This window comes from Netta rufina (assembly GCF_964035555.1).
Source record: "Netta rufina genome assembly, chromosome: 2".
NCBI lineage: Eukaryota > Metazoa > Chordata > Aves > Anseriformes > Anatidae > Netta > Netta rufina.
The window spans coordinates 32,201,133-32,225,505 of record NC_140124.1 but is presented as its reverse complement, the minus strand read 5'-3'; the positions used below and the strand labels follow the sequence as shown (position 1 = coordinate 32,225,505).

At 37.0% G+C, this 24,373-nt stretch overlaps 1 protein-coding gene across 1 annotated transcript in view; it reads right to left on the bottom strand.

Moving 5' to 3' along the window:
- LOC311207152 (histone deacetylase 4-like) overlaps nt 1-5,471 on the bottom strand; it is a gene marked incomplete at both ends in the record, with an annotated part of 105,794 nt that extends 100,323 nt beyond the window's left edge. Inside the window, one exon of the mRNA XM_084283053.1 lies at nt 5,415-5,471. Coding sequence (XP_084139179.1) covers nt 5,415-5,471 — 57 coding nt within the window. The remainder of the gene's footprint in view (nt 1-5,414) is intronic.
- Between the last annotated feature and the right edge of the window lie 18,902 nt (nt 5,472-24,373).

The following is a 24,373-nucleotide window of genomic DNA, read 5'->3' as shown; positions in this document are numbered from 1 at the left end:
GATATAAAGCAACAGACAAAGAAATGCAAATTTTGTTACCAAAAAAGAAGATGCATTTAATATTCACAAAACAGACCACAATAAAACAACTGTTATAAGAACAAATAATATTTTGAAGGACATTAGACAGCAAAGTACAATTATTACAAAATTATCATACTAACATAATCACTTATTTGACTTTTGACTTCTTAGTAGTATTAGATGCACCTTAGAAGTACCTGCTGCACAGGGTTGGGGAGAGTTTCTTTGTGCATAGATGCTTATGAGTGAAGTAGCACACTGGGCAGGAGGTGAGGTGTGGTGAGGTGAGGTGTGGTGAGGTGAGGTGAGGTGAGGTGAGGCGAGGCGAGGCGAGGCGAGGCGAGGTGAGCATCAGAGCTGATGTATGGGAAGCAGGAGGGGGCCTGAAAAAAAAATGGGAGGGCAGGGAAGGATGGCATCTCCCAGTGCCGCCAAACCATTAGGCCACATGGTCCTCAAATCTGCTTAGTTATTGTCGGGCATTGACTGGGACACTGTGAAGTGAAGCGCTGCCTTCATGTCCTACAGAAGGTTTGTATAGCCTGAGTCTCCATATGCACCATTTCCTTCTCCTTTTCTAGCACATCTCTATTGTGGCCATGCAAGAGAGGAAGGAGATCCTTAAAAGACAACCCTCCTGTTATTTTCCATAATGACTTCAGAAAAAAAACGCTCTCTCTGCAGATGGAGATTTTTAGGACTCTCTTTCTGAAGTAACTGACCTTAGTTAGAGACTAGAGACAAATATTTCCAAGTTCAAAAGCCATACCATGTGCAAGAAATCATATGCAGGGCACTACCTGTATTACTTCCCAAATCCCAAGAAATATATCATAAGACTTCTCTTGTGTGTTGAAATTATTTATTAGGTATATCTAATGTCTACATTGGAACTACAGTCACCCAGTTCCACGTACTCCACTCTACTAAAGGTGGTTAGCCAGCATAATAGCAAAAATCATCTACACAAATCTCTTTGGGAAATGGGAAAGGAGCAAAGGCAGATAGAGCAAAATCAGTTAGATGGGAGAGCTGTGACAGTGATGACATAAAATATAAATACCCCATCAGCCATCACCAGGTTTCCTCACTTATAAAAAGCTTGAAAAAGGGCAACCTTCATGTAATCTTTAAGCTCATCTCATCATATGGTAATATTGTTAATATGGCATCCATCAAACATGCAAATAAACTCATGAAAAAAGGAAAAACATAGCATGTGGCTCAGTAAAACATCACTTTTATCATACTACATATTTCACTGGTGTGATTCTTTATTCTCTATTAAAATTATCTCAAAGGAGTATCAAATTGATCTCAATGAATGCTCATTATATTATTAAACAAACCCAAAAAATCCTTAATTTTGATAGGTGATTTTACCTACCTGATATAATCAAATTAAAAACATCCTGAATTAAGTCTCCCCAGAGAAGGGGATTGTCTTGATTAACAATAAATAAATAAATAAAAACAAAATAATAATAATAATAGAAAAACCAGCCTCCCCCTCTAACCAATTTACTTTTACAGCAGCAGCAGAATTTCAGTAAACCCTATTGTTTTACATCCTTAGCACTGTCATATTGATGCTTTTGCCATTTGTCAGGAAGATCAAAGAAACCTGATGTCTCACAAGAGGTTTGAACTATGGTGGAGAGAACTCTAACTCTTGGCAAGTTTTTGAACACTGTCCAAATCAGATGAACAAAATGTTGCTGTTCTGAAGAGACCTATGTGAAATGGGACTGGCAGTCTCAGGAAATTCAGAATAAAGTAGAGAACCTTTTGCCTTGTGTACTACTTTGACTCACGTCCGACGGTGCAGTGACAATTGCTCTCAGTTGCTCTGTAGGCTCACAATTGATTTTGTAGACTTACTATTTTTCTTAGCAGCACATACTTACAGCATAGAGCTACTACTATCACTTTATGCAAGCAATGTCAGCAGAGACTTGAGTAAGCATGGAAATTGAAAAGTTGTTTCCTTCCTAAAATGGAGTTTAAATGTCAGATGCCAGTCAGTATGGGACAGTCTATGTTATTTTCTGTACTCCAGGCAGTGAGGAGGACATTTGTCTCCAGTACTGTAAATCCTGTGGTGGTTTGTTTGTTTGTTTTTCTAAATTGACTGCATACATACCCATAAAATAAAATATTATATTCACTTTTATTTTAGGAAAACCTTGTTAGACTTTACAAAAATACATGCATTGATTCATCAAGCTGTAAGAAATGTTTGAGCAGCTTATACCCAGCTACACTGACAAATTTGGCAATTCTTACATCTAAACAGCACTTAAACAAATTACTTCAATGTCTCATTCCCGAGGCTTCTTGTCTCAAACTTTGTCTATGCTATAAAGTTTTACTCTAAGGTTACCCTTATGTCTCCAGAACTGTTTCAGAGGAAGACACCTATGCTGGGCCTGCACCAAGCCTGTTGGAGTTTAAGAAGCATTTGGACTGTGCACTTAGTCACATGGTCTGAATTTTTGGGTTGACCTGTGTGGTGCCAGGAGTTGGACTTAATGATCCTTGTGGGTCACTTTCAACTCGGGATATTCTATGATTCTATGATTCTTTCTCCATTGCACTGGGTAGATAATCCACTGCCTCTTCTGCTGCAGTCTGAATCACTGCCCTGTGGGAATTCCCTGCTCTGTATTTTAAGTCTGCCACTGTGAACTGCAGGACATGCAGCTCTTCTCAGGCAACTGTGGGATTTCAGAACAAATCTGTGTGTCCTGTCTCATAATTTAGTATTTTTCTTTAGATGACATCAAACTGACAGTGCACCATCTGATAACAATCCATACTATAAACTGCCAGGGAAAAATTACAGCATGTTTCCTTACTTGCTCTCATCTTGCTGTTTACATGCTGCAGAGCTGTTATAGCTTATGCACAATTCTGGAAGGCCTTTTTTGTCATCCAAAGATTCTGAAGCTGTGGCAGACCTTTCCAGATTCCCATCACAGCTTAATCCTCCCACTCAGGGCTCACAGTACAGGCCCCAGATGGTTACTTCACATGCATATTTGCTCAATGAATGAACATGAAAGTGGTCAGCTTCACTTACTTCCTCTCAGATCTTTACAAGTATGTTACAGAATTGGCATTTTACCTGTACTAGAAACAGCTGATCAGTGCAACACGTATGTTTCTAGAGGAAGAATTGCAGCAAGATCGAAAAGCAATATATAAAGTCATCATAAATGTAGACTGACACATACAGATCTGTAGGGCTAAAATCTCACAGCTACCTAAATTCTCATGTGAACACCATGTAGAATGCCTCAGAATACACTGCAAAAAATCCCTTGATACAATTTACTATATAAGAGTATTGAGCAAAATCCAGGTTTGTATGCAGTGACAAAGTAAACATTCGAGGATTCTGCCCAAAAATATCAGGATCAGTTTATTTCCAGAACTTCTGCTAGCATGTTTTTCTTCTGTCAGCCAGGCCTTAATAACTTTTCCATGGGTTTCTTTCATTCTAAATTATAAACACCACATGCAGATTGTTAGTTCATACAGTCAGCATAGTGGCACGTAAGCCACTGGACTTCATGCTGGAAGTACAGTAGCAGGTTAAACGCGTATTGGGAATGGCATGAGTATTGCTGATTCGCTTTCACAGCAAATGTTTTCCATTCCTACTTTCCTCATGATTTGGGGTAAACCAGTGACTTGGCACATGTTTTGAACAATTACCTATGTCTCAGCTGGAGGAGGAATGAGATTGTTCCAGTCCTCTCCACTGCAGATGAAGATTCTATTTAGGATCAACAATAATTTTACAGTAAACTACAAATTAGTATTAAATTTAAAGTATTTATTTACAGTTTGTTGCAACTCCAGCAGCAAACAAGGTCTCACAGTGGATGATGTTTGATTCTTTCCATCTGTCCATCACACAGATAAATAATCAAGCACAATCACACCTTGGAAAGACACCACAAAAGCACAAAGATAAACAGCATAGATTCTCAGCAGACACTGCTTAGGCTAACTGTGCACAGGGCATATCTCACTATTCTTATCAAAATTTGCTTGCATATCATCTTAAAGACTGACTTATGTCCTACAGTCACCAAAGGCAAAAAAAAAAAAAAAAAAAAAAAAGGGTAAAAAGCCCTACTTCCCTTTCATTAGTCTCGTTGTGTGGGAATAATGTTTAGTGAGTTGTGTATTGAATCCTACCGAACCCTGAAAGCTGAAGTGCCCATCAGAAAAGATCTGCGAGATCCCATATGGACATGCCTCTCCCTGATTTGAGATTTCAAAAATTATAGCGTCTTGGTGTAGCACCTGGCTGATGATTTCAGTATCTGAACGCAAAAGTTTAGTAATCACATTTGACTGGGTCAGAGATATAATACTGTATTTTAACTGAATGCTCCTTTACATACCTATATATTTTATACCTCTTTATATATATATATGTACACATAAACATATGTACTCTTCACCTAATATGTAGCTAATGTATTTTGACTGAAATAAGACAGATATAGAGGAAGAAAATTCCCAAGTTCCATTACATTTTGGAATTTTTGGGGAAAAAAAAAAATCATTGTATAATGTTAATTCTAAAATATTTATTCCTATCTTGATTTTGCAAACAGGACTGAATCCATTAGTGTTTGGACTGGAAAGAGTATAAACAGTTTCATTAAGGAGACGTGTTAGCTCCAACAATGTTTATTGGGGCAAGACTGCATCCAGGCTGCATATGGTGTACCTTTAAATAGGGCTGTTAAAATACCAAATAAAATGTCAAAGTCCGTCAGGTCTGGAACTTTTATAAATTGTTTAGACTGGGGATAATTTGGGTTTTGTACATCATTCTTTGCGGATCGTGCAGAAAGGAGATAGGGAAGAAAAGCTGTCCAGGAAGAACAATGAGGGACAGTCAGTGTGGAGCTGCCGACGGGAAGGTGTATTCTGGATCATTACTCCCCTCATCAACAGCGTCCCTCTTCCCTGACAACCTGTTTGCCCACCGATTGCCTCCCCTCTCTCTGGGTGGTATCATGAGGTCATGCACGTGACTAAATCATATTAAAAAGAAAAAAAAAAAACAACACACACTTCAAAAGGCAGTTCCACAGCAACTTGCCAGCTACATGCACGCAACAAGTAACTTCACCTCAGGCTGTAGCACTCTGAAGAAAACAGCACTACTTCAGAGCATCAATGGCAAACCTGTCTCCTGTGAGGCTCAGTGGCCACCTCGAGGAGCCAATGGGGCTGCCACACCTTGGTGGCCATCCTCCCTCTTCCCCTCCCGCCACCCAGCAGTGCGGAGCGGGCGAACAAGGCCTGCCTTCAGCCCCCCTGGACCTCCCTGCCTCCCACCCACCGCGTGGCCCGGACCTCACCTTCAGCTCCCGGGAGGCCACGCGGGCCGCCAGCTCGATGACACAGCCCACCGCCATGCGTGCCGCCCCAGCTGAGTGCAGCTCGTTCCAAACGGTGTCACTGTCCACCTGAGCAAACAGCCGGCCCCAAGAGAAGGGCAAGGGAGAGAGGGAGAGGGAAAGGGAGAGGGAGAGCATGAGAGAAAACAAACCCGTGAGGGAGGGCTGGCAGCGTGACAGCCCGTGTACAATAACATCAGTCTTCCGTCCGGGCCAGCTGAAAGGCCTTCTGGACATGGCTTTACTTATGCTTTTTCTCTGCACGGGCTTCTCCAATGGAAACACATTCCTGTCATGCCTCGCTGCCATTCCCTGTTTAGATTTCTCATTACAAACAGCATTACATCGGCCAGGCTGGGCCTGCTCACCGGCCAGTGGACGCCCTGCACCGGGTCCTTACATTGGTGGAGATGGGGGGCTGCCAGCGAGGGACATAAGGTCCCACAGGAGAAGCCACTGCTGTCCCAAAAAAGCATGCCGACAGAAACTGACCAGCAGCCCAGATCATGATGTGTTTTAAAATTAGCAGTAAAAGCTTTTCTTTCTTACCCAGGCAGGCATCATTTTTAAACGACTGAAATCACAATGATTCACTGTTTAGCTTAATTTCACTACTTACCATTGCCATAGACAAAAAAATAAAATGAAATAAATTGAAGTACCACCCTTGCTGTATCTCCAGTTTTGATGGACTGCTAAGTTTTGACTGAAAGGCTTTAGATCACTCTTTATAACAGCTTAAACATTATATGAAAATATAAATATAAAGATAAAATAAAGATATTTTAATTGTAAAATATAAATAAAATATTATAAAGACAGCTAAGCAGTACTGTTCTACAGCTTCAATCAGTAACCCAATATTTTACTTTTGAAATATATTTTTAGTAACTATTTATTTGCAGAAACAAACAACATAGTATAGATGAAATGTTGCATATCCCTTTTATGCTACTATGCCAAGCAGACATGCTGGTGTGAAACAGTCTGAAAAAAACATCTAGAGAGACAGCCAGACTTCCTTGATGCTCCATGGGAAGTGCATTTAGTAGTATCATACTGCACAAATTTATCATGAAAAGAGAAACGTTTAGGGATAGACAAAATACTGTGGCAGATGCTATTTGGATAACTTCCAAGTACACTGAGACATAAGTTTGAACCAGAAGCTTCTGTTCCTAATTTCTTAAGAAAGAGAGAAAGAGAGAAAGAGAGAAAGAGAGAAAGAGAGAAAGAGAGAAAGAGAGAAAGAGAGAAAGAGAGAAAGAGAGAAAGAGAGAAGGAAGGAAGGAAGGAAGGAAGGAAGGAAGGAAGGAAGGAAGGAAGGAAGGAAGGAAGGAAGGGAGGGAGGGAGGGAGGGAGGGAGGGAGGGAGGGAGGAAGGAAGAAAAAGAAAGAAAGAAAAGAGAAAGAAAAAAGAAAGAAATTAAATAATTGAAAATGGATGCAAATGCTGCTCGACTGTGGAAGTTCTGAGGAATTCTCTGATTAGTCATTTGAAACAGAAAGAAGCTTGATCTTCTCTCTACACCTGTCAAATGTCTTCACCATTACTGTTACAATAATATTATATTTCAAGCTACTAAAATGATCATGTTTTTCAGTTTGCTGGACCTGAATTTTCTATCATTTTGATCAGTTTTGTGTTCATGCAGCAGAACTAATGAAAATAATTCCTATTCACAATAGGCCTGAATAAAAAGCATAGACTGTTCTTGCAAAGTTCAGAATAACAATAATAACACATTTTGTTTTCATCTGAGAATCTGAAAAAGTTGTCTAAACACAATTAAGCATCATCAGCTTGATACAGGATGATTTATTAAATTTGTTTTGCAGACTGGTAGCCTGAGACACAAATCAGTAGGTAGCTCAGGAAATTACAGAAAGAAACCAGAAAGAAACCAAGTAGTAAAAATATCATGACGTATTTAACATTAGGCAGAACTTCAGGTTCTCTCTCTGCTGCTTTAAAGCAACTGTGAATCAATTTTATTTTTAAAACAAATAAGGAAATAAATAAGTAGAGGTCATTGGTTAAATCAATTTAATCAAACCATAATAAAGTTTGAAAAATACACTGCAGTACTTTAAATAAAGAAGTATCAACAAGAGGGCTGGGAGGGAGTACTTTCTTGCCATTTTTATGGCTAGCAAATTAAGGATAACATGAAGGAGTGGCTGATGAAAATGATTCAGTGGCAGCTGCTCGGTACACCAGGGCACAAGCAGGAGTCTGCATCCTCAAAGGGACTATGATTCATTTCCAGGAAGGCCGATTAAGTTAAAATTGTAACCACAGCTTGAGAGTACCCACCCTTCAAGACAGTTGTCTGCTCTGACACATGAGACGGCAGTTTCTCCAACTGCTGAACACCGAGTATTGGCCAGAATACGGCATTTATCATTTTCCGCTTTCAGCTAAGTGTGAGGAGACTGAACCAGGACAATGAGACCAAATATCTTCTACTACAATATTCCCTTCATTACAGAATTGTACCTGGACTGGATGTAAATGGGCAATCAGGAGACAAAATAGCATTTCTCAAGGAATTTTTAGAAATGACCCCCTAAAAGTACACAGGAAATTCAGGATATTTTAGCTGATCTCTTGGGGAATATTGTAGTTGATCTTCTTCGCATAGTACATACAACAAACTGCAAATTCTTAAAGCCAGAGTTAGCCAACTGAAGCTGCATATCTTAGTACAGAGTTATTATAAGAAAACTAACATACTGATATGAATATAATTACCCTGAAAAGGTAAAGTATTATAAATTTGGATGTTAAAATCTGCTCCATAGTCATGCAAAATTCAGACTGAATTTTTGAGGAATATCTCTTGAAGAACAACCTAGAAAACTTTCATCCTACAGCCAAAACTTTAGCTGTCACAACTAGAAAATATCCATATGCCATTCCATTTTATCTCTCTATTAATGCAATATATTACCTTAAATATTACAGGTGCTTAAACAGAGATTTTTTTTTTTTTTCGTGTTATTCGATTTTTTTGTTTGCAACTTGCTGTTGTAATACAGTGATATAAGTGGCAAATCTGTTAAAATTACAGCTACTATCTGGCCTAGTTGTCATGCTGTATATGAAATACAACTATGTAAAATCCTACTGGATGTGCTTTTTATTCCTGTGAGATGAAATGATTGGATTTTATATGAGTAAAGAGTATAGCATTATGATTTCTGGTTCTCTTTCAGGTATAGATCGAATTTATCTGACAGTCATCTAGGTGCTAAGTATGCATAACCTTGTGACAAATGTAATAGCTTCTAAATCACAGTCTATGATAAAGTCAGATGGAATTTAATAAACTTTTTTTACTTTTTAGTTTGTCTTTTTCTTTTACTTTTGTTCTGTAAGTGCTTTGGAGTAGCCTAAGAATTTAATAAAAACTCAATTGATTTTGGATTTTTTTTAGAGGAAGTTAAAAAATTACAGAAAATATAGATTTGTAGTTTGGTTCTAACAGAGAAATTCTGCTTAGTTACATGCATTATTTTAATTCAAGAATCCTTTCAAAAATTGTCAGTGTAGGAAAGCATTTGGAATATCTAACCAAAATGAAAAAGAATGGTTTTTCAAAGCCTCAAAATGTCAGAGGTAAACTATGAGCATACCACACATTTCGTTATCAAAAAGCCTATCACTACTGCAGCTCTTCAAAGAAGGATTGTGCATGATAACAGCTAGAGCCAGAAAACACAAGCCCTATCTGAATACTAAACTTTTAAACACACATATGGATTTACTTCAGTCTGAGTTTCCTGAATAAGCAGTGTAGGCTGTAGACTTTTTCAAGCACATCTAGTATAGCTCAATCATTGGCATGTGTAGCAAAGCTAATACTCTGTAAAGCTACAGATGATAGAAATTAAGCTACCTGTCCCTGAAGTGGATGTGGAGGCATTAAAGAGGAAAGGAATGACTTAAGTGAAAAGAAATGTAGGTAACTTTTCCTGAGTGAATGCTACTAATGTTTCAAGTGCTGTGTGCAGAAATACCCTGCTTTACACAAAAGAGAGAAAGAGAGAAAGAGAAAAAGAGAGAGAGAGAGAAAGAGAAGAAAGAGAATAGAAAGAGAGAGAAAGAAAGAGAGAGAGAAAGAGAGAGAAAGAGAGAAAGAGAGAGAAAGAGAGAAAGAGAGAAAGAGAGAAAGAGAGAAAGAGAGAAAGAAAGAAAGAAAGAAAGAAAGAAAGAAAGAAAGAAAGAAAGAAAGAAAGAAAGAAAGAAAGAAAGAAAAAAGAAAGAAAAAAGAGAGAAAGAGAGAAAGAGAGAAAGAAAGATAGAAAGAAAAAGAAAATGAAAGAATATGAATAATATGAATGTTTCCTGCAAGAAGTACCAATGTGATAACTTGAATTTCACAATGAAGACTTTAAGCATACTGAAAACAAGCTAAGAAACAGCAGAGATGTAGCAGATAGAAACCTTGTACTGTACCACTTTCAGGGCTAGAATATTTCATGTTAAGATAGACTGACTATAAATTTGAAAGTTACCAACTCCTTATGCCTTCATCAGGTAGTGGTATGTGTGTGTGTGAAAATGGAGAGGAAAGACATGGAAAGGCTTCTGAGAGGGAGACTGTTTACATAAGGTCCTTTCTGAAATCCCCGTATTTGCTAAAACTGGAAAAGCTACATGTCCTGCTACCTATAATATCTAATCTAGTAATATCTATCTAGAACCTCAGAGAGGCAAAAAGTGGCATAATAATTCATCGGCATTCTTATAATATATTTATAACTGTCTTTTTTTTTTTTTTTAACTTGTCCTTTCCCCTGCACTCCTCATCCTCAGTTGTCCTTCCTCCAGAAGTGTCACAGGATCTGCCTAATGGTCACTGGATCACAGTTCTGCTGACCAGATATATTGCTGGCAGTCTGACAAACCCTGCTACTTTTCACACCCTGTGTGGTTTATTCATTTGTATGAGTTATTTCCCTTCCTTGAATAATTAACTGTGAGTTCTGAAGTTGTCTTAAATACACATTCACTGATAACTAGGTGGCAATATAAAAGAGAGCCAAAGCTATTGCTCTACGATACATTCTGACAAGGCATCCTAGAGTTTCATTTCTCTCTCTGTCACACACACATGTACACACACACACACTTTGTTATTCAACACAAATGGAGCTTCCACAATGGAATTCTGATTTCATTCCTAAAAGGAATTGAAAATATACTAAATCTCACATCCTGTTCTGAATTCTCTGCACAGTTGTTGCCATCATAAAAATCAAAACCAGTCCTCCAAGAGTTACCACATGTCCCTGTCAGAGATATTCTACTTATTCTCTGAGAACAGTTCAAAAACACAATCTGTCATTTACCTGTTTATGGAAATTTTGGCCAGTGATAGCAGTGCTATGTGTACACTAACCTGCACAACAAGCTAAAAAGAAGCAGTTATTCATAGCAGTTTAAAAATATTGTTTCACCTCTCAAAGAGCAGAGGTAGGGCTCAACTATTCTTAGATGGAAGTTAATTCAGTATGCATTTCTGTTGCGATATTTCAACACGAATCTGGAAAAACTACTATATAAAAAAAATGCTGTCCTTAGATATAAATGCTTATAAAACTGTGAAGTAAATAAAACCTAGTTAGCTAACAACATTGTAGCTATTTGCAGTAAACAAACTGATTAAGCCCTCTGCAAGGAATAATATGTGAGGGTACAGAGCTATTTAGTGATACCACAATTGAATAAAACTTGTGTATTGCAGAGCAAATTCCTTTGTTTTAGTTTTAAAAGCATTCAGTCTCACACTCTTCCACTCATGCCAGAGCAAACATGTTTCCATCACTGAGTTTTTTCATTTCCCTGGCATGAAAATAGAAATGAAATGTTTTCCTGAAGTGTTGCAACCTCTAAAACTTGCGTGTGGCATTTTGCTCTTATTTCCAGAAACAAGTCTGCCATTCTTGGAGAGAGTTAGTGCCAGTGAATGCCAGTATATAAGTCTGGAATATGTTGCTCGTGACCACGAGCAGTGCAGTTTCCCAGGTGCTACGCTCACAGCTCTCACTTCCCACTCCTACAGATGTACTCATGGTCATTCATCACCTCTGTGATTTCCACTAAGAAGCAAAAGGTCCTCAGCGTGCTTCTCAGCTGCTGTTTCATCTCACCATGACTAAAGAAGCGAAGGTGCGCACATCATCTCTGAGGAACAACCTCTAATGAATGGCCTGTCAGCCACATCACTCAGTAAGGAACAAAGGAGAAAAGGCTGACGTCTCTTCCATAAATCCCCCACAGAGGAAGTTTGTGAAAGTGGGCTACTTTAGGAAAAATATGTACCAAGAGCTTCCTTTATTTTTACTGTTACTTTACAGCTGTATCAGAGACTTGTTTTGTCAAAGGCCTTTCCAACTGCTTTAATCCAAAATGCCTGCCATAGGGAGTACCCAGAATATCAATTTTTCATACTTTCAGTATGATTTACAAACAAATTGTGAAAGGGATGCAATCTTTAGACTCCACTGGGATGAATAGTTCAAAGGATCTTCACAGATCATTGCTTGAACAAAAAAAGGTGGAATTCACTTGGTTTGCATTGGCTTCTCTGCTGTGTTTGAGTTGTAGAAGAATTGTTGTTTGAGTTGCAGAAGAATTTACCATCTACAATAGTCATGGAAATGGACTTTTAAAAAGAATTTTAGCAGCTATTAATTCTGACCTCAAAAGCCTCTTACAGTGCAATAAGGAATGTTGACAGTACCTCTACCTTCTACATGTAGGATATATAACATTTTCAAGTGTTACCTGCCAATAATGATCTAACTTGTACAGCTATTATAAAACAAAATCGATTTTCAGAAAATACTAACAAAACATTTCTAAGCAGAAAATAAAAATTGAATCCCTACCATAGTTATTGATGGAGGTGGTCCACCTCAGATAAATAAGTGCAGCACCCCTATTTCCTTACAAAGGGAGTTCACATGGAGGTTTGTAAAAAATCAAGTAAATATATGATGTCTGTATTTAAAAACAAATCTATTTGTATTCAAAATGAGAATAAGAATAGAATCAGCCTAAATCAAGCTGAAAGCTGAACACAACAATATCTTCTGAAGTAGTTTTATTCATTGACTCTCCTAAACTTCCTTTTATGACAAGCATTTAGAATCTCTGGGTCTTAGAAAGCATGCATTAAACACCCAAAAGGATCTCAAAACTTTAATGAAACAGCAATGTGTGGATCATTGGTAGGGGGAATGGAGGGAGGATGGCATGGATTAGATGTGGATTATAACTTGTTTTTAGACAAAACTCATAAATAAAACACTTAGGCCCAGATTCAAGTCTCAGATATGTGGCATATATCACCAGATGCTTGTAAAAATGTTACTGCACTTACAGACCTAGCTCTGAGTACTCTATTAATTTAACTTGACATTTGTTTTAGGTTTTAATGGATTAGTGTGTGAAAATGCTTGTGCAACTGCCTTCTTACGTTTGATCATGCAGTTTCCAAGGGTTCATGAGCAAACAGATAAAACAATGTGTAGCTGGTTGTAATGCACACAATTACAGGAAAACAAGTTTTATATGACTTATTTTTTTTTAAATTGGCAATTTGTTGCTGAAAAAAAATTAGCAATACATAGCACTTTAGCTTTCTTCTTGGCTGTAGATATGATCTTTCTGTCATGGGATGCTATGGAGCTCTTCTAGAACCTGTGTTTATTCAGACAAGTAGCATATCAACATCTCCTCTTCAGAGATTTTTTCTGTCCATCTTGGAGGCTAAATTCTGTCAATAAAGATGTGATGTGCTTTTAAAGAGCACATGTGAATTCTCCTTTCTTTACTGAATTCCCATCAAATTTAATTGCATATATGGAGAGTGAATTTGTATACAATACTTTTGTATATAACACTATTCCACTATTTACACTTAACATAAATACATATATGTTTAGTATATATATATATGTTTAATATCCTAGGAAATAAGAGAGCTTCTTTGCATATTGCTGGCCTTATGTAACACAGTAATTAAAAAAAAAAAACACACACATGCAAAATGAGGTAAGATTTTAAAAGGATTGATTTTATGATAGCTCATTAGCTTCAAAATAATTTTATTTCTTCTATGTCATGTGTCTTTGTTTACAATTTGAATCTGGTCTACTACCAAGCAAAAATGCTCCTCTGTTAAAAACTGGAAAATAAATAAATAAATAAATAAATAAATAGACACACAAATTAAAAACACAAATTTTCTAAGGGACCAAATTCTGCAGATGACAGGATTACCTTTAGCACCCAAGTTAGCAGATTACCACTCTTGAGCTTTCTATCTTCACCTGCTCCAATTTAAAGCAGACTGAGACATTTCTAAAATAGGCCTGCCTGCAGTGATGTCAGGAACTATGTCTCTCAGATGAACAGTTTTGCTTCTCGTTAAACATCATGACCTGTGGTATATGACACCAGGCCACCTCTGTGCCACGACTGGACAAGAACAGGACAAAGTATCTGCCTTTCAGTCTGAAGAAATTGTTTCCTTTTGTTGTGGGCACCATATTCATATGCTAAATACAGCATCCCCACTCTACTAGAGGTGAGATACCATTGCATGTTCCAGATCTGCAGATGAAGTCTCTGCACCTTGCTAATGGAGGAATATCCAATTATTTCTTCTTCTGATCATCCAGATTTGCATTATCATACTTCCTTTTTTTTTTTCTAAAACTAATGTGCCTAAAATTAGGAACTTAGTTGCTTAAAGTCCCTATCAATGGAGGGAATCAAGTACTTCCAGACAGTTCCTCAGATCTTAGATGGACTGAGTTCTGCTCTAATGGTGCACATGTCTCTCTAATGGCTACACAAATAAGCAAGGATAGCCAGGCTCTTGCTTTGGGTGTTTCAGTAGCACATCTAATAATGCCTGTGTAAGAGAGCCTCAGTAAAGTGAGAAATGGTTCATTCCTCCAAAACATGGTCCAGTCAGTTCTAAGCTGACCTGAACTGTCACAAATGACAGGGGTATGACACCTAAAAGAGTGCTTGCTAGAGCAACTGGGAGTACATTATACCCTCATTCCCCCATCCTGTAGATAGCCTATATAAGTTTGTCTGGAAATGCATTGAGTCTCCCATGCAGACCCCTGCATGCTCCGGGCTGACAAACCTCCAGTCCCATGCCTACTGGCCTTGCATCGCACTGTGGGGTGGCATCAGGATGACTGTTTTCACCACATATTTTGATTACCTCTGCAGAAAACGTCACAGAGTCAGAGCTGTGTAACCCTGAGTCCTGAATAGTCATGCAAAATACCTTAATGAAAGTACAATGCTGTTGTGAATTTGTGTTGATTAAACCTTGGAATTTTTTAGGGATGATGGAGCCAGGGAGGCTTAGGAGATAAGTCTTTTATTCACAAAAATCTCCTGCAATCTTCTCCAAATTGTTACAACTGGAAAATATCAGGAGGTTAATAAGGCCATCAACACATGCTATATCGATGATTTCAGAGTGGGAGATTTCACACTGGGTAGCTGAGCTTCTAGGAATTACTTTCACCAAACAAGGAAACAGACTTAATTTTGGTTGATATTGTGACAGGATTATGCCTGTGGAAGGACACAATTTAATTGTAACACCTATGTGGAGGTGATGTTTAGTTTGAGTGCACAAACCATACTGAGTCTGATTTCATTACAGCCAGATTTAGATATCAGGAGAGACCTGCAGAACATCTAGGATCCTAAAATCTGCAACAAAGACACAGTGTTATCAACAATACCTTCTTAATTTTTACACCATGGTACCAGGTTGATACCATTCATTCTTATAAGAGGAGCACTAATTTGTAAAAAGTAAAGTCTGAAAATTCTTGCTGCACACAGACTGGTGCGATCAAGAGAAGGAGAAGCAGCAGAAAACAATTTGTTTCCTGGTTGACTTACTAAATATGTGCACTAGTGAGATATTGCCTTTCCTCTTGCATTCTTCGTGTGTGGTCAGGACAAAAAGAAGTACTGTCCACCTATCACAACATGGAACGCTAGGGAGAAACTCCACATTCAGAAGATTTAGAAAGATGCTACGAATATTTTGTAGGATTTGGAAAAAACATGGAGAGATTGTATAGCTTCATATTTCTTTTTTGATTGTTACAAGCCAAATTCTTTTCTGGTATAAAAGATCTAAGTTATATTCCAGTTAATGAAACAAGACCAGCTTATCCCAGAAGAAAAACTCATTCCTGTTCTGCCACAACAGCAAAATTAGAGAAAATGCAATGGACTTTCCCAGTATGTAGAAGCCATTCTTAGCTACTCAGATGGCTCAGCAGTTAGTGCATGAGCCACTCTGTTCAGCTTTCTAAAGATTTATTCTGCAAAAGTCTAATTTCTTGCAGGGTGCTGTTCTCCCATAGCTCCTCCTCTTGCAGTTTAGAGTTCTGACTTTACACATTACAGGTTTGGAGCAGTGTCTTTGAGGGGGAAAGAGCAGGGGGGGATTGGATAACTGCCCAATTTTATATGATAAAAGTGAAATTCTCTTCTGTCTGCAGGGCAATCCCCAGGGAACAACGTATGAAACCCACACTTAAATAAAATCATATCCTGTTTGCAAACATCATATTCCCTTTGCTTCTCAAGTAATCTGGACCCATAAACCCCAGCACAGCTTGAGAGCCCATTCCTCATCTAAACAAATGCCATAAGCCCCTTTATACTTTTACAACCATGTCAGAAAATAATATTGACTGCCAATAGTGATGTGATTGGAGTTGCCTCCTCTGAGCCATAAAAGAAGCAGTCTGTTATCAATTTCTCTAAATGCATCAAGGGAATTATGGGTCGGTTCAGTTCCAAGTTATAAATGACAATTCAAAAGCCGCAGAAGTGTTTGAAGCTGGGAGCCGATGATGACATTATCATAAAAGCCTGCTCTTCTTTACTTTTGTGGTTTTTTTTTTTTTTTTTGCCTATCAACTAGGCAAAAAAATATGGCTGAGAAATGACTTCAAGATTTCTTCACACAGCAGCAGGTCAAACAGGCAGGAAAACAATCACTATTTTTAGTGACAGACTGAGGCAAGGAGATGAAACTTGCTCACATTAAAAGTAGATTTCTGCTTTTTTTTTTTTTAATTATTTTATCATTTTCACAGCAGAACAGAAGGGGAGGAATCGCAATAGATGCATGCAATGATTAAATGATCAGTTATATCTCCAGTGGCTATTCACAGAAGAGAAATTGTGGAATTGTCTGATAATTTGCAGAACCAAAAATAATTTGTGATTATTCTCCCCATTTGGCCATTTCACCTGCAATCTACTTACCTCCTGGAAAACTTTTCTCATTCCAAACCTCTGACCAGCTGCAAGAAACCATCTCTTATTATTAAAACCACTGGACATAGACCTGCTAATCTCTCTCCAGCACAAGGAATTACACCCCTACAGTATTAGAACTTTTTAACCATAGTTGGTCCAGGTACAATGTTCAACTTGAAAAAAGAATAAAAACTACTATTGAAAGACAGAGGTCCCATACTTCAGTAGATGTTATGTTGCTGAATCTGGATAGTCCTCTGATTAAAAAAAAAATATATATATATATATATATATGATTTATGCAAGAAATACTGTTATGGACAAATTTAGGTTAGATAAAGCCTTTTTCTTCTCCCTCTGTGAAACCTGCTCAGTTTGGTTGCCAGTATGAGTCACCTTAGGGCTGTTAGATAGGGAGATATTTATTAGCTGTGTAGTTTCTTAGTTTCTTATTCTTTATTTTTCTTCTGAAAGCCTGGCATATACTTATCCAAATTCAACAATAACCCTGATTTAAGTAGTCACTATCACTGCTTGAAAGCAAATTAAAATGCTTACAAAATCAGTAAACAGTAGCTTTACATGTATTTTGTATTGAAGCATAAGATTCAGAGCTGTGATGAAAAAGGATCAGAGAATATTGGAACTTTGTTAGGGACACTTCCTCTTGTTTACTTTGCAAGATGCTTGAAAGAGCTTTCTTTTACTACAGTCACTGTGATATTGAAAGAAGAGGATCCCTCATCTTGACTGCAGCTTATTGGTGCTGTTGGGACAGAGATAACAACAAAATCAATAATACAGCAGAATTCAGGGTTACAGAGATTGGTTGGATCTTTAAGTCCTGTGGGAACAATGCAAGCCATCCCAAACTCATGCCAATAATCTTAACAGCCCATCAGCTCACCATGTCTGCAATGCCTATGAAGTCTATATTTCAGTCCTTACTCCAAGAGTAGTTTACATTTTGTCCAGTGATTCTTTCATGTGAAATATATAAGCTTTGTGGAACAGAGGCTTGGAGCTAGGACTTGACATTATTTATGCTAGGTAAATTGTACATTTAGATATACCACCCTTACTCCTTGCTCTGTCTTAATGGCCCGGTGCTCTTTCCAACAGTGGCACAGCTTCAGTGTGTGGCATGAGGGTCCCAAACCAGAACCAGACTATGATTTCCACATTGATAACAGCATCGCTTAAGAAATGGGAACTTTGATATTAAATCCAGCCTGGCAGTGAAGAAGAAGAAGCCTAGGTGTGACCATTGCCTGTGTGAGTAGTTTAACTACTAATGTATTTAATAACAGAAAGGCTGAAAAATAACTGCCAGCAAGGTCCGCATGTGGTTAGAAGACAGTAGAATAAAAGATCTCAGAAAACCATCATTCAGGAGAGAGCCATAAAATCTTTAAAGTCTTCTGCAAGAACTGATGTCTCTTTTTTTTTTTTTTTAATATTTTTTCTCCCTGGATTCTTTAGTGAACAAGTAACCAATTAAGCGAGCAAGAAATTAAATAAAATGTAAGAAAAAAAATAAATTTTAATTATTTTCACAGTCTTTTCATGAACTATGTCCTGATCTTACTGTTTTACATTGATTACTGCTTCATACTATTCAATTAATTTAAAATCTACAAAGTACCAATGCTTCTTTCTTTCTACCATCTTTTTTGAAAGTAAATATAGGAATTGCTTTCCAGACAGTTTGAAGTAGCTTTTCCCAGAGCTCATCCTAACCAATAGACAGCCAAATATCACTGAAAGTGAGTTCCTAATCTGATTATTTACCTTGAAAAAGGTCACAACCCATTCCCTTAGAAGAGCCCTACAGCAAGCCTGACAATAATATGTAGAAAGGGAAACCCAACTAGAAAAAAATAAATAAAGTATAGATTTCTACAACATGTTCTTTAATCCAATTTCCATGATTCCAAATCAGAAATAAAGCAAATAGACCCAAGAATGTACAGATAAATTTAAGTATTTAAAAAGGTAAGTTATACTGAGCATTTCTGACTTATGTTAACTTTAGAATTGACAGCATACTTTTATTATTGAAAGTATTTAAAAGGATTTCAAAGCCTATATCTATTTATGATTTTAACACTAACTTTAACACAAACTAATGCCTGAATAACATGTTTAATAGAAAAATATTTTATTTAATTTTCAAAGCCCACCATGGTCATATTTACTTTCCAAAGATCACAGAAAGAATTGTCAAGGAATTCTGCATCACCTCCTCTTTGCTCAGAAGTCTGAACAACATTCTTTCACAACTTCATTCATCTCTTGTTCAACTCTCCATAAACTTCTTGATAAAATTCAATAACTGTGAGAAACTACCTTAATAACAATTGATTTCACCTTTTTATATAGAAAAGTGTGTATGCATAGGCATGTGTGAATATGTACACACAGATGTGCATTTGCAAGTGCATGTCTGCATGTCTATGTGTAACATTAGCCGGTCCATATACAGAAATGATCCCCAAGTTTCAAATACAGCAAGTTGCTAATCACTAAGTTCCAAATTTTAGGCAGAATCCTCAACAAGTGTAAATAGTAGGGGAGCTTGAATGATTACCACTTCTCGATGCTTTGTTCCTTAACTCATAGTTCATAAATCCTCCAAAATTACTAAATTCTGAAAGTTAAATTGAAATTATTATCTTTCTGTGTTAAGTTCCTACAACACATGTTTTGTTTTTCAGGGATATAAAAATAATAATAAACAAACAACTATAAAGAAGACTACTGTGGCATAGAACTTATCCTTTGTAGAGGATAATAGTAAATAAAACATTAGAAGTTTGCATTGGAAGTTGACCTATAGTTCTAATTGCACTCCAGAGATTGTGGCTTTATTTCTGTATAGGGAACATAAGGGAACAAGGGAACTTAAACTTATGTGCATCATCTAGGCAGCCCATCCATATCTAGTAATATCAGCATTTTGATATTGCTAACATTAAAATAATAGTAAATAATGGGTGCAGCTGGACCAGATATGTAGAATACTGCTATGTAGGAAAACAAAAACAAAATCAAAACCAAAACTAAAACCACCTATGCATGATGCCAGAATCAGTAGATATGCTCCATTCTAAATGTTTTTCAATAATGTGGATGAATTCATTACCTAGTATTGCAGTGCATTTTTATGCATTTTTTTAATGCATTTTATGCATATTACAGATTTTTTTCCACTGAGTTCTAATACTCACTTGCAAGATTATTTCAGAATAAATCTGTTTCAAAACAGGCCATAAAAAATGCTTAATTAATTTATTAGTTTAACAGAACCCAAGGAATTTTCTAGCAACTAGTGAACAGTTCTCATCATGCTAAATGTTAGTGTTGATAATTTTTTCTCCTCTCTGAATAATGCAAAGCTATATTTATTTTCACTTCTTCAAAGTTCATTCTGTTACTTTTCTCAAAAATAGATCCCATAAAAAAAAAAAAAAAGGACAACTAAGAAATGTACGTTTTCACAAAATATGTTCCTGTCTAACTGCTCTATATGCTTATCACAATGTATTTTTTCTATGTCTTTGAGAATGGTATGATAGTGTCTCAGATTTTATCTCAAGATTCATCATCAACTTCTCATGACTTTGAACTGATACAGCAACAGTGCTATGGAGCTCATGAATATATGTGCCGTGTGCTTTCCCTCTTGCAAAATAAATAAATAAAACTCTACTTACCCCAAGTCCCCCACAAGGCAACAAGGAAAAGAGTTTTTGAGACACGTTTCCTATATATTAAAGAAAAAAAGAAACAATAAGCATTAGTTATCAAAATTTCATTTAAATACTGGAACAATAATCCCTCTAATATAATTCTGATTTCTGAATTTTGGTATCACACAGTGAAAATACCATGTATTCAAACAAATAATATCAATAACACTTAGAAAGCAAATCAGCCATGTTGCATTGAAATTACTCTTTTTCAACAGTGACAAATCTTAAGATTGGTAAATGATAGTTTCAAAGGAGTGTATAAGTAATGCTCCAAACTCCACAGATAGTCACTGTACTACAGCTAGTAATTAACCCATTATCTTTAGTCGCTGAAAAGATAAGCAGCTTGTCTAAGTTAGTCATCTCAGCTTCTTCTACAGCCAGTGGAGTAAGATAGGCACCTCTGCCCAGCCTAGATGACTGAGGGGATGAATTACACTTGAGAAGTGCCTGCTTCTTTTCACTGACAACAGAGGGAACCTCATTAAGCTTTACGTGTAACTGATGAGTAATTTTTAAACTTCAGCTCTCCTAAATGTTTCTGCTTTTAAATTTGCAGTCTTCATCTTCTACTTTGGCAAAAAAATCTTGCCATTTACATTCCATCAATGAACAAGTTAACATTTTAAAACATAAAATGAAATACTAGTTGGTTCTGTACTACTCAGAAAATGTATTATACTAAACGGAAAAAGTACTTAATAGATTTTAGAATCTGTTTTCTAGCTTAGGATTTACTTCAATATTTAGAATTGCTTTTTATTAGTTCATGTTGCTTGTTTTGTTGTTGCAGTTGTTTTGGTGATGGTGGTTATGTTTTTTGTTGTTGTTTGTTTGTTTGTTTTTGTACCACTAAACTAATTGTTTGTCTTAATAAGGACAATACTGAAACCGGGTAAGGATCTCAGGATTTGATGCAGTTCCTATTGAAGTATGTAAACTGATCCTAAGGCAGCTGTGGAAGAGAACATACGCTCTTCCCCCACAGTATCACAGAACTGGCTTTGTGACTTTGCCATATGGAGGAAGCATTAGATAGTGAATCACTCAGGTTACCTAGAGGAGCCACCCATTGTTATGGAAGGGGCAAACGCTGCAGATACTCATATTCAGCAGGTGCCAATGAAATGTACAAAGACAATTATAAGCCATCATCTTTGGAGTATGAGAGATCGGACTGCAAGATCTGAGATGAAGAAAGTGCTTTACCCTTTGAGTAAAATCCAAGATGCATTTTTAACCGACCAGTGGCCTTTGATCATTTTGCACAGTGTGTGAGAGAAGCCAAACAAAACCTCCTGTGGAGCTACCAGGGGAAATGCAGGTGCAGCAGCTATGCAGAGCATTCTCATACTGTGAGTCCTAATGGCCCCAGACATGCAAGGAAATGTTCGTTGATGAAGACCGTCAGAGCAGAGGTATGGGAGGAGTTTCCAGATCCCTTGCTAAGCAGATCCAGGGACCAATGTGAACAGCTATTTTTCACTTTTTACTGTGGGGAAGATCAAAAAGTCTTGAGCAGCTAACTAAAAAATTAATGCTGTTAAAGTGTCAGGAGACATTAATGGAAACATAAGCTGAAATCTGAGATAAAAGAAGGCATTTTTAGAATATTGAATGACTAGACCTTTTTCTTAAATTCCATTGCATAAGAGAGAACAGATGAATTCTCATTTATCTCCGTGCAACCAGGCACATTGTACATGGTAAACACTATTTAAAACAACAAACACAAAGTGAAAACAGAAAAGCAGATGGTGAGGAAGGACACTAAAATCAATCAACAGATAGTACTAAAGCAGGGAAAAAAACAAGCACAAATCCTTTTCAGTGTATCAAGCAACTTGCCAGGATATTCACTTCTATTGCACAAGAGTCAAAAAAGAAGAAGAAGACAGACATTGCAGAAGAAAAACATCAAGATTTCATGAAAACATTGGGAAAGATTCCTCTAAGAGAGTGAGACCAAAATTTAGCTACCATCACATAAAGTAAAGAGCTCATAACACTCCTCCATAAATGAAAATCAGCAGGAAAAAAAGCAAAGCCTGAAAATGAATTATGAGAATTTCCCATTATGTTTAGAGATGATGCCTCAGCAGAATTTGTTAAATAGCAGATATTTCCCAGCATCACCCTTCCTCACCCCGAGACACTTCCAGAGTAAAATAATAAAAGAAAATCTATATTGGAATACTTCAACTAAGATGAAAGACAAATGGCTTTGCATCAGGACAGAATTTGCAATAATCAACAAATTGCTTTAGAAAAAAGGTCTTTTAGAGAAGATTCACCCCAAAAATGTGCAGATAAAGTTATAAAAATTATCTAAGATTTGTACTCTGAAATGTAAAGCCACAAAGGCAGTAGCAGTTGTTAGTCAAATTGTGTGATGAGGCACCCACCACTGAAGTCAGGAGGCCCCTATGGAAGTCAATAAAGCTGTTTAGGAGATTGGCAACTGGAGGCTGGGACTCTGATGAGCAAGAAAAGTGTTGGGCAAAAAGCTGTCTTTAAAAAAAAAAAAAAAAAAAAAAAAAAAAAAAAAAAGCGTTCACTCGTGAAAAGGCACCATTCAGTAAAAAGCAAAGTCAGTTTGAGAAACATGATTGTTTTCAGTGTCACCCCTTGAGAATGAAGCCATTTCTTCTAAGTTGTCATTTTTTGACTGACTTGAAATTACAATTGCACAGACACTCTGTAAATGCATCCTTTAGTATTTTAAATGCTGCCTCACTGTCAGGGATGTGTTGACAGTATATTTCTCACTTTTAAAAACTTGTAATCATTGGAAACTTACTTTTTAGAAACACTTCCTTAATTATTGTTGTAGAGGTAAAAAGCAAACAAATTTGTAAGAGCTGCTTGGTAAATGTTCTGCCCTTGAGCTTATTCAGAGAGGTTTGAAAGGTTGTATTCTGTCACATGAAACCATAATGTGATGTGACACACAGTCTCCATATTAGTTTCCTTCATGTCAAGAAAATGTAATGCAACATAACATGTTGCTTAACACACCACAGTGAAATACGATCAGTCAAAAGCTTAGCTGCACAATAGTGTAAAAATAGAAGTGATCATTTGCAATAGCTGTGTTTGTAAGACCTGTTTTGGGGAAAATCAAGCCAAGAGTTCAAGCTAGTTTATACTCTGAAAGCATTAAGAATATTCATAATATCTGTGTACATAATTCTCACTGATTTCAGTAGTTCACAACCATTTTGCTTTGCAGCCTTCCAGAACAAAGTAGGTTACCTGAACATGGAAATAGACTTTTATTGACAGATAGCACATTTCTAGTTTTAGTCGTACTTAATTTCATTCCTTCAAGTGCTTCTTTTCTGTTTGAAAGATACAGAAACTGCTTGTTAGCAAGGAAAGACCTTCAGACAATGTAGATGTAGTCTTCTGAACAGCAAAAAAAAGGAACAAACACTTTTCTGAGGCTTAAGAGTGGAGAACAAAGTGTGCCTCTGTCTTTTTGGGTAGGTAGAAGAGTAAGGGAAGGAATGAAACTCTTTTCATTAAGATGCAAAGCCATAATCCGATGAAACAATTTCTGCAGGAAAAAAGATGAAAAGGAGGAAGGAAGGAAGGAAGGAAGGAAGGAAGGAAGGAAGGAAGGAAGGAAGGAAGGAAGGAAGGAAGGAAGGAAGGAAGGAAGGAAGGAAGGAAGGAAGGAAGGAAGGAAGAAAACTTCCACTGAAAATAGGACTGTTTTATGAGATGATGTTATTGATGACAATTTTTATGAGAAACATTTCCTTTAGATTTTTCTCCTTTGCTACACATCATTTTGAATTTTTATGCTATACCAAGATGTTAATTTTA